Source organism: Schistosoma haematobium, chromosome 3 (genome assembly GCF_000699445.3).
Source record: "Schistosoma haematobium chromosome 3, whole genome shotgun sequence".
Classification (NCBI taxonomy): domain Eukaryota; kingdom Metazoa; phylum Platyhelminthes; class Trematoda; order Strigeidida; family Schistosomatidae; genus Schistosoma; species Schistosoma haematobium.
In genome coordinates this window covers 28,348,094-28,360,356 of record NC_067198.1, presented here as the reverse complement: position 1 = coordinate 28,360,356, position 12,263 = coordinate 28,348,094, and the positions used below count along the sequence as shown (strand labels likewise).

Genomic DNA, 12,263 nt, shown 5'->3' with positions numbered 1-12,263 from the left:
CTTTTTACAGCTATCTGCCAGTGTTCGCTATTTAACTTTAAGCTATTTTGTGACTGAAAGGCGCTGTTGTGCCCATACATACTTTCTCGAAATCAGAAGTACTCTCACACTGCTCGAATGGAGATCCTGGGGAAAAATGTTCTCCATATATGTCTAGCGAAGTTAGAAGTTTAAAGTGTCGTTACTCGACCAATGCTATTATCAACTAATATTTTATTCTTCAAAGTCAGAGTGATTAAACAAAATTACATTTTTCTGTATACAAGAACACTTTTACAATCAAGACAAGCTTTAAAGAACTACAACATTTCTTTTGTCACTCACGATATTTCAAGTTTGAATTGTGTGTACTTTATATGCATGAACGTGAGATTAATAGTTAGGTTAGTTTAGAGCACTTTCTTGAAATCTTTGTTTGTGGATATGTAGGATCGGTACTGAATTATCTTGAGTAAATGGTGTGGATTTATTACATGAACAATTGGTTTATAAAAATATGAATGAGTTAAGGTGTGACCCTGCAGTTAAAGTTGCAAGACTTCATCAAGCGATATTTGGTAATCCTTTTACTGTTAGATTTACGGTTTAGGTAAAAATCCTGCATCCGGTTTGCATGTGAGTGGAAAACCTGTTAAGTATTATGAAGAAGTTCGGGTTTGCCTGCCAGACTACAGAAATTCTATTTTGTCCAGTAACTCTCCAGATACCGTAGTTGCGAATCACGTCAAATGGAACTTTAGTCATGCTGAGCTACCCCACTTCAAGGTACAGTTGAAAAAGCATGCTGATTCAAGCTACGGTATTTTTATACGCCGTGGTCTATTGGTCAACCGTTTCCATTTAACGGATGGTGGATTTATTCTAGAGAACCGTTCTGAAGTAAGTATCAAATCAATAAGTTCTTATTCTCAGACTTCTATTCAAACAATGCTCTGTAGCATAATGTTTTTGATGTTGGTTATTATACCATACACAGCATTATTGATGTTAGACTGACTTATATACCGTGTTCCATCTGACCACAGTCAGATAAACCATGGTTTGTCTGCTGTACAACATAAAGCTTTCGTATAAACTGTAGATCATCTGAAGGCTTTTAATATTTACTAGTGGGTTACGGTGGAGTGGTTTAAGTGTATTAATTAGTCAGGAATTTGTTTCCGGTACAAAATTTTGAATATGGTACTTGATTTAGTCCATAACATTATCTCAAGTTTCTTTAGTTTGCAGTTTCAGTTTTTTTTTAATGTGTCATGGGGAACTAAATGATATAAAGTTTGAGTGATTGTGTTCATACTAAGCAAATGACTACTGGCTTTTTTAGAGTTTAACTTTAGGGTTCATGACATAAGTCCTTTCGATAAAGAAAGAGTCTATTCAAATAACTTCTGATTGGCTCGTCCATAAATTAGAGTCTCGCCGATTTTTTTGAAATCACGATTATTAAAATAATGAAATTTGTACCGTGCGATTCAAAAGTTAAAATACTGTAATATTCGACCCCAAACACTGTTCTTTGTTCGCTAACTTGACGTTCACCGTATCATGGTTTAACTGTTTCCTCTAACCCATGGTGTTCTATTTGCTCTTTACTTTTCCTTTGATCTGAACAACCAAAGTATATTATTTGTTTTTTTTAATAGTCATAATAATAACTGCAGTTGTGAACAGTTTTAGCTTATGCAAAACCATAAAATAAAACAACCTTGTTCTGAAATCTATTGTTTTAGCTGTGTTTGAGATGTTTTTATTCTAAAAATCAATGAGATATAGATAAGAAATGTTTGGATATTCAAAGTGTTCCTCCAACGAACTGGAGATCAAAAGCAATCAACCACATGCATTTTAAGACCCGGGATAACTAGTTATTAGTGAATTCTACCATTTTGCTTCTTTCGGTATTTTTGTTTGGGTTATGTACCACTATCCGACTTGTTAATTATAAAGTTTTGCCAAATATTATTTGTCAAGTGCAACGTGAAAAACAGTGTTAGAGATAGTTTTTGATAGTACTGCGAAATTTTTCTGTTTTAGTCTTCGCAATACAGCTTAGGCAATAAATACCGCTGATATTGTATTTGACCAAAAGCTAAAGGTCAACAGTACTTTATCTAATTATTTTGTGAAGTGTTTTGTTTAATTTGCAGGTAATTGCTTTTGTTAAAGTCACTTACTTCATTCGCTAAGAAAGTTTGTTTGAATGTTGTTTGTGGTTGCCAGATTTTTTCAGTATGATATACTAAATTATTATTTACCGAGAAAAATTGGTGGGGAAATAGGAATTTAGTTAATTACTCATATCTGGTATTAAGACGTATCATATGACGTGAAAACAAATAAATTTACTCCATAAAACTCTTGATAGAAGGTATTTGTTCATATGCTTATTTGTGCATGGAAAGAAAGGTGTCCTTGATACTCTTACCGAAACTTGTTTCATATTAGTTCTTAGGAAGTATTTAGTCCTTCAGGTTATTCAAAAGTTATCTCTGCTCAGTGATTTTTAGTGCTTTTATATATTAGTCAGTCATAACTTATTAATTAGGTATATAAGCACATTTATAAAATCTGATAAAGATCAGTAGCAAAGAAGAGTTGAGGTGCAGTAAACCAGAACATAGGTAGTAGACAACCAACTATATTTTAATACAAAATTACAGAATCTCTTAGTAAATTATAAGAACCATATATTAAATACTCCATTTGCAAATGTCATCATTCGTCCTTCACATTCTGTATGATTCTCCTGATTCACAATACCTTTCTAATTCCGTTTCTGATTTCTTCAAGTCAACCTTCATACTCTTCTGCTGGTAGGGTTTCCACTACACAGTGGTGTTACATACTACTTATATCGGCAGACCTAAGTAGCATACAACACAGTGGTATAGTTTGTGATACTTGGAGAGGAAGAATGAAATGAAGATATATACATTTTAGGATGATATTAAGGTTAGGGATTAAGGAGGAGATACAGAGTTGACAAATCTTTTTGGTCAGAATGATTTTTATTCGTGTCAGTTAAGTTTTAAAACCACTAATCATACTTGTCTCTCGGACTCAACTAGGACGTTTTCACTTGCCTATACTGTTTAAACTGGTATTTAGTGTCTTCATAAGTACTTAGTAAAGTAAATAATAAGATTTTGTGAATATTCTGATTGATAAAAGCCCTAGATGGATTACTATTTTATTATTGGTCCTCACTTAGTGTTTTCTAAAAGTTGCATTCGACGTTTGTTTGTAGGTCCTTCTGACAGATTATGGCGTGCAGAATCTTTCCTGTGGCTTACTTCCAGGTGATTATCTTGTAGCTGTTGGGGACAAGCCTGTTGGATCAATTTCTCGCAATGAAGTTTTGCAATTGATCCGCTCCACTGACCTTTATCTGTCTTTGACTGTACAGTCTCTTCCTGAATTTACGGATTTCTTCTATCGCCTAGTGCTTACTCCCCAGCCTGGACTTGAGCATTTAAAAACCGAACAAGAATATGGACAAGACAACTTTTATCACATAACTCCGGTTTCTGTTCGGGGCTACGCTGTTAAGTACGGAAGCTTCAAAAACTTATATCTATATTTACAAAAAGTAGGTGCTTAATCCTATTAAAATTATTTTTTCTGTATCTGTGATATGAACACATGAACATGAACTTTTTATACTCATTTTCAGAAATAAGAAAAAGATGACCTCAGGTCTTATGGATTTTCAGTAAGCATTTGAACAGATTTCAATGAAACATCCTATATTTTCAACTTCTCTGATCAAACACGTCTTTAGACATTTAATCTCACTCGAATGTGTTACTAGAGTACGTTCAGTTTATGAACGAGATAACTGTATGGTTGTAATTTTCCCTGAACTGATAATATACAGAACGACAACAAAAGTTCAGTGATCGAACCATCCAATCCACAAAGTGCAACAACGTTGTAGTGGATGGTACTATATCAAACCTCCATAGGTTATTCTAGCTTTTGGATAGACTTATTTATTCACTCTTCACAAGCCACATTATTTGCTCATTAACTACAGTTATATATATATATATATATATATATGTTCATAACGTGTCTGTAACTTATTTTTGCCTGACTATAAATATTGAGTTACGCTTGATTAAACCCAGTTGACTCACTCGACTTCTCCGCATTGCTTCGTTTTCCATTTTTCCAGCCTCATTATCTTATTCGCTTTACTCTCTTCTCTTTGCACCGTTTCTTTAATCGTTTATCGGAATCAACGAGTGTATGAAATATACGTATTCAAAATTCATTCTCGTATCTGGCTTATTTTATCCCGTTATTCTGTAACGTGAATCTAGTCCACAATTATATACGAGGATTGGGTCATGTATATTTAGATAACAATCATCATATGGTTTAACTGGATTCAGATATAAGGCTAAAAAAATGTGTAGCATCTATCATTCACATTGTTGCAAAATCAATTTATATATATGATTTATTTGGTAATTTTTGTAGTGTTCCGATTTATAATATATTTAGGGGATTCTTCTTGAAACGGATATCTTTATAGATAGCAGTCAGGATTAATAAATTTAACTTCGTGTTTTGTTGGCTCAATTTTTCATTTCATTTTCCGCCTGTGCACTGGAAACTAGATTTTCTTAGTGCTTTGACGCTTTGACGCACTGCCTTTTAAAATAAAGTGTTACAATGTATACTACTTAGACATTTTTAAAGTAGTGTTATACGAACTGGAGCAAAATCGTGCCAATCACTGTTTTGAAGTTAGGTTGTTCGCACTTATTTTCATTAGTTACAAGCCAGCTCATACTTCAACTGATATTTTCACAATGATAATTGCATAACTAGAAAAAATATTGGCCGTCCTTTCAAAACAATAAATCCGTCTTAAAATGGTAGGGAACATTTTCAGCTCAAATTATTGCTTTTCGTGATATCTTCTCTGAGCTAGATAGTTGTTTATGGAATTTTCGTTGTGGTTTTGAGCAACATCATCAACGCTTAATTCATATAGAATTTCACTTCCTGATTATTTCATAATAGTTATATCAATCCGTTCTGATTGCCTTGTTAGTAGTTGGTAGTCTTTGTAACTTTTGTTGCCTTCATGAATTCTTACATTCATCCTGTCTTTTTCGGTTGCATTTAGTTTATTTATCCTATTTCAGTTAAGCACATAAAATCTGTTACAACAAGACACCGAGAAAATAGGATGTGCTAGATAGAATATATATAACATTGTAAGGAAGAGGCAGTACATTTAAGGAGGAAAAAATAAGTTTATAAAACAATAAGAACAGTATATGATAAGAAAGGCACTTCAGTTAACAGTAGAGACGGGACTAACATGGTTTTGGTACATCATATCAACTATCCTCTGGAAACAATAGTGATCAAACCCGGTAAGTCAACTCAGAGAGACCAGGTTTCACAAGCATAGAGTAAAACTAGTTTACCTGATACATTGTAGACCTAACTTTTTACATCTAGACTGACATAATCATGATACAAAAGATAGCCGAAATGAGCATAATCCACTGTGGCTTTCACTATACGTTTACACTATTTGATCACTGAGTAGTAGACATCTATGTGATTATCCCAATGGATTATAGGGATCGAATTTTGTGTGGAGAGCTTTTTACCTCAGAATTCCATGTGGATCTTACTGATGGTTAGTAACTAGCATCAAACCTAAGTTCATAGGAGCTAAGCATAGTGTACCCTCATGTTGAGTCCTCTATGTCAGTAATCAAATTACAACTTGATCGATAGAATTTGATAAGCTCCATGGACTGGACAGTATGACGTCATCTAGCATTCCGTTATCAATTAGTGTTCATTATGGGATTCTAGTCACTGTTGGATTTGAAAAATTAAGGTTTTCAGGAATTTGTTTTAATAAATTGATTAAACTTCGGATCTTTATTCAAATATAGAGAGATGTTTTATTGGTTAAAACATTCGGTTTTCAACCAATAGGTCTCATTTTGAAACCTCATTTCACCCACTTCAATTTAGGCAGCTGGGTAATATTTATAAATAGTTTTGAAGCACACTTGTTTGGTACCATGCTTAATAATATTATTCAGTTGTCCATATCAAACTGGGAGTTCAAGGGCACAACTTACGTGTTAAAAATTCATTGCTTCAACCATTAAACTATTGTTATACAAAATTCAATGTCGGATTTTGGTATTTTAAATTACAAGGGACAACGAAGTACCCTCTTCTCATCATTTAATAGCCTAGTGTTTGAATAACTAGATGTAAACTTACTTACACCTGTTACCTCTCGTGGAGCAGCATAGGCCGTCCACCAGGAGTCTCCATCTTAAGCGATCCTTCTCAGTTGCTATTTATCCTTTTGATGTGTGCTTCCGATTCCCGACGCAATGTGTCACTTGGTCTTCCTGTGTCTCTTTTCCATTCAGGACATTGTCATTTAGGTCTCCCATCAGGATGTTCAGATCTGATCTTTATCGTCGTCGTTGCTGTCATTGGTGGGTGCATAACGCTGGATAATGTTCACTGTAATTCTCTTCTCCTCTGTTTTGAAGGATGCTTTGATGATCCTGAGTTCATGAGATTCCCATCCTATAAGTGCTTTACGTACTTCTTTGGACAGCATCAGAGCATCTCCCTGAGTGTGCTTAGCATTTTCTTCGTGATCAGCATACAGCAGCATCTCTGCAGAATCTATCTTTTTCTGTCCAGCTTGGGTTCAATATGTTTCACTTATTCCTCAGCTATTCGGCTGGTCTTTCAGGTCTCCCATATTTTCTAAACATTCCATGTACTTGTATTAATTGTTTCTGTGGTTGTTGGAAGGGGCATCGGTCTCGTAACTTCCAACGAATCTCGGCTTTCATCATGAGACGTCGTAATTCTTCTGAATGAATATCTTCCAACTTCCAGGTCAGAGTTCAGATGGTTTAATTTTTTTCCGGTAAGCTTCTATTTAGCAAGGTTGTTTTCAATGGGACGTGGTTGCTTACCCCAAGCTCAACCCCCCTTCTTTACCCGGAATCGGGATTGGCAGTAACCCTAGATGAGCTACAGGTGGAGTTAGATGTAAATCACAAATGAGTTAATAACTCATACTTCACAATTTTGAATAGCAATATATCGAAACTATCATAAATAAAGTGAATGTTTGTGTTTACGTTGTGTACATAATGGTATTTTTGCTAGAGGGAATCCCCTTCGATTTATGTTATGTGGGATAATTTATTAGTAGAATACGCATGTCGTGAAAGTGTTAAGGTTGAAAAAATTATGTTGACCAGTAAGTAATACATAATGATACAATGTGGCTGGTTAGCTGGCTAACAATAAATCACGCTTCTGAGTTGTTGACGCAAATCGTCGAAGGAGTTAATATCAGAATAGGTTTATTGTCGATTCAAACAAACATGTTCGAGTACAAAATATTATAATAAAAAATAAGCATTATTAGATATCATTTATCAGATAAACAATTGTAAAATAAAACTTTTATGTATCACTCACTCATCAGTGAAATATAGACTTCGTTTTACAGAAGTTGCAACAATTGAACAAACAATGTATAGAGCAAAGTCGCCATTTTCTCTGTCTGTGTCTGCGTGGTCACCAGCTACTTCTTAAACGTTATCACATGAATTTACTTGTATCAATAAATGTGTGCAACTATTGACGTGAGTTCCGCTGCAAAATTGTCGAACTATTGGACAGAGGAAACACAAAGAAAGTTAGAGAATCTTGGGAAGCCTAACATTCCGGTGACGCGTTAATCAATGAATGTATCGAAATCAACTCAGTCTACTAGTCAATAACTGCAAGGTCAGAGGTCAGATTATCGGTGAACACAATTAGAGTAAACACGAATCCAACGATCACACAATTATAGACAAAAATCAACCGAACTACAGGTCAAAAGAACAAGCTGTTTTCCAATGTTGTGGGAATTCCAATAGCTCAATTTTTTGTGAAGTATATACTATTGATGTCGGGAAAGACAATGAAAGCTTTGTAACCAAACCATTCAGCTCACAGAATATAATGTCTTTAAAATGCTCTCTCTCTCTCTCTCTCTCTCTCTATATATATATATATATATATATATATATATATATATATATATATATATATATATATCAAAGCATTGTGTGAATCTGAGAGAGAATGTTTTCTTTTACCCACATTCATCCGTACATACGGTAATGTGCTATAAATATATTTTCTAATACAAATGAAAATTATGTGTAATGATGTCATTTTCTGCTATGTATTGTTGTTTGCCTTATAAAATTATGTATATTCGTAAATACATTTGTACATACTTGTATATACATTAAAATGTCTACACTTTTGTTGTTTCTCTTTTAAAATAATATGAAACAAAAAATTTCTTGTCATATTTCTTCCAATAATTACAATATTCTACTGTAGTGAACAATTGAAATGTGATTGAAAGTTTGTTCACCTGAGTATGGTGATAACACAAGTAGATGAGTGAGTTGATTTTTGTAGAGTGAATTCCATCCATAAATGTCACATTACACATACGCATGCAAACATCAATAAACTGTTCTATTAAAGAATTTGCTGATATATATATATATATATATATATATATATATATATATATATATATATATATATGGTCGCTTAACTATTGATATGATGATGTGAAATTTACAATGAGAACAACTGAGCCTTGATTACGGAAATTTTATTCATTGTAAACTATTAGAGTGAAGTGTTCTTTTTATTCATTATTTGTCAATGCTTGGATAACTCTACAGCGTATCACTATCATGAACTCTGCGGTAATTTTTACTATTACTATTGTTATTAATTAAGTTTGTTTCGGGATAAATTTACATTCATAATGAGTATTCTTTTTCTGACCATAAAATTTCAAGTTTAAAAGTTTTCTTATACATTTTTTCTTAGCTAAACAATCGATTAAGTGAATGATTAGTCTCACTATTGAAAATTGCCACGTAACAGTTTATTTGCATTGTGGCTACCGAACTAATGTTTATTACACTTCCTGTAATAACCATAAAGGACAAACATAACATTGGTCAATACTCATTGATCAAATTGTAAATATCTCAGTCACACAGGAGGTCAGTGATGGTCTGAATAGCTCAATGTAGTGACGTCTCAAATTTTGAAGCTGGATGATACAGTAGCAAATTCTCCAGGAAACACGAGTTCCCTTAAGATGAAATGAATGCTTTGTTAACTAGTTCCTACTAGCGTGAAACTTGGTTTCTTATCGATCACTTTCCACCATTTTACATTTCAAAATAGTGCACACTATGTCCACTTTCGTAGATTAGTGGCTATATTAAAACTTGATCGACTGAACTTAATCATCACCAGTAGATGACTAGACAAACGTAGTACTGATTATTATTCAATGCTCAATCATTTGTAGATCATAAAATAGTTTATCTATAGAGAATCCACATTGTAAATGGAATCAATACTATACAGTTGAAGAAGATAAAGTTTGATTAGGTTAAGTACATAAACGTTTTGGTTAGACAAAAAAGGCAGTTTTTTTTTACAACAAATTGACTTTTTAATGGAACATATTGTCAAGATCACCCATGTGTAGGGTTTCTAAATTTTAAAGTATATAATAAAAAGTTACTCTCAAACGCATATAATAAATGAATATTATTAATACGTGTTTGCATTTCATGGTTTTTTTTCTGTAACAAACTTATAACACAGTGATATATTAAGTGTTCCAGCATGATTATTTTATTTACATGTGCTTATACATTGAATACTCTATAACACGGATAGTTTTCAGTTATTTATCATTCAGGAGATTAGATTGTTTTTCATTTCAATGCAAATACTGTCATGTAGCTCCGGATATGCATGACTATTGATGCTGATGTTTTCATTTTTATTACAAAATTAAGTCAATTAATTATAGTTATGATATGTTTCACAATGTTATCGTTTATTATTTTTGAAAACTTAGTTATGAATTATTTTTAAAAATATATCATGTCGTAGATAGATCCGAACTTCGCCTGGAGTCCTACCGGGGGCTACTGCCGGTCCCAAGTCCGGATAAAGGAGGAGGGTTGAGCATGGGGTTAGCGACCTTATCCCGTAGAAAACTCTCTAAAAAACGGTAGACAGACCCAAATCATTTCAAGTGATCTACCGTATACCATTTACAGTTTTCCAACAAATTTCAATCTCGCCTTTTACATATAAATAAATCATAGGAATTTGAGCGTATAATTCTAGTTTATTTATACAACAGAAATCTGTAAAATCCTTATCTCTTTGTTGGCTTGAGAAAACTTAATAGATGATTACTCACATCTTTTATTTTGTTGTTGTTATTGTTGTTGTTTTTCACTCTCTTTCACTATCTCTATACATGTACTGATGATATGAAGTATTCTGTAAATTTTCATTTACAAAAATATGAAATTCACAATTATTTTAAAGGAATAATTGATTTGATAAAATATTGTATTAAAGCAAGCCAATAAATAATTTATTTACCATTTTAAGTGTTGATTCATAATTATAATTAGAAATCACGAGATATAATCATTAATTCTCAATACATTATAATAATAGTTTATTTTTATCCATCATTTATAAACAAAATATTAAAGCAAATCATGGAATGACTATAATTCATTTATCAGATAACTAAATAAATACCCATTTATTTTATCATTTTTTTTACAATATTAAGTTAACATATTACAGTATGATATAACTATACGTTTTTTGTTTTGTTTTGATAATGATCCTAAGTAAGGTTTTCATAAATGAGATATAACCTTATGGTTATTCGAGTAATATGGATTCATACTAAAAATAGTGGTATCGAATTAATCTTATAGCAGGAAAGAGTTACGAGACTGGATTCTCACTGTTATTTAACTAGATACGGCATAGTGGTTTTGAATAGTAATGAATGATGTAACAAAATTGATTTACTTCTTATGTGAAAGTATGTGTATGGTCCAATGGATGTAGTATTATGGTATTTGACTGATGGTTAATGGCGTCATTGTTTTTATTGAATAATATTGTTTTTTTTAAGTTATACAATCTTATGAACAGTATAAATTAACTTTGAAATCACCATTGAACAAAGCTCTTCTGAAATTATAATAATTGAGAGTACATGGCTTTGATTTGGTTTTCATCGACTAAATAATTGTTTATTTATTTTTAAAACTGGTACTGATTTGTGCTAATCTTGTGTTGTGACTAGCGGCGAAATCTAAGTCTCGCGTCTTATCCTATTTGAGACTCGTCAGCTGGGTGTACTTGCATCCCGGTGTTGATTTTTAAGTGCAAATCCTTACAAAAATGAGACCATTTCGATTTCTAAAAAGTGTTGATTTATGTTTTTACTTTCAGTTCATTGCGTTAAATAATATTTCCGTTAAACAGTTTTACCGACTCTTCTGTATGTATTTACAGTTTATTTTAATAAATGTCTTCAATTTTTTACATGAAATAACCACTATCACAGATTTCATAATAATTATCTTAATTAACCATGTAAAATGCTTATTCTACATGGTCTCAGTAAAGCTGTTCAGAATAATCAGTAATGTTGTAACTTCCGAAATTTCCGTTTGTTATATATCATAGACCTGACTTGTTTTTAGCCATTAAATAAATTTGAATAGGTACTCGTGTATTGCTTAGATAAAACAAGCACCAAATTTTTGTTTATGATATTGTAGTAAACAATAATGAAACAGCAAATATTCATTAGAATTAATTATTCCACAATAGATACACATTTTTTCAAAGAATTAAAGCATTAACTACCTGAAGATAAAAATATTCTGGTCATCAATTCTACTGTCTGAAATTACCTAAATTCTACTTTCTGAATGAATAGTATCCTTATGAGTATGTAAATATATTCAGGCTGTTCATAAATTGAAATATTATTCTTATATTCATGCGAACATTTGTTATAATTCAAATGAACAATTTGATAAAATCCAACAGAATATATTGAAGACATTATTTGTAAAAATTATGTTTGAAATAATCTCAGCAATGTAAATCTAAATAACCCCAACTTTTTGTCTGGCAAACTAATTAGAGCTTCTTCTAGTGTTGTAACAATTTATGATTTAGCTGTTTTGTAATTTTCACATTCTGTGGAGTTGAAATCAGAGTAAATTGTTACTGCTTGGATATTTTCTTGATAGTCTTGAAATAAACTAATCTTTTTTTATCATCATGTAAAAGTTAACATTCAA

The 12,263-nt window shown here is 32.2% G+C and overlaps 1 protein-coding gene across 3 annotated transcripts in view; it reads left to right on the top strand.

The window, feature by feature from the left end:
* Positions 1–366: 366 nt before the first annotated feature.
* The window catches only part of MS3_00005435 (uncharacterized protein), a 95,696-nt gene continuing 83,799 nt past the window's right edge, over positions 367–12,263 (top strand). The window contains exons 1-4 of one of the 3 annotated variants that reach the window (XM_051213501.1): positions 367–557; positions 590–879; positions 3,248–3,589; positions 3,674–4,182. In XM_051213501.1, the coding sequence (XP_051069490.1) occupies positions 497–557; positions 590–879; positions 3,248–3,589; positions 3,674–3,679 (699 nt within the window). In that variant the 5' untranslated portion in view covers positions 367–496 and the 3' untranslated portion in view covers positions 3,680–4,182. Of the gene's footprint in view, positions 558–589; positions 880–3,247; positions 3,590–3,673; positions 4,183–8,629; positions 8,805–12,263 lie in introns of those variants that run through there. The other 2 variants (XM_035733192.2, XM_051213500.1) reach the window with 2 other exon arrangements.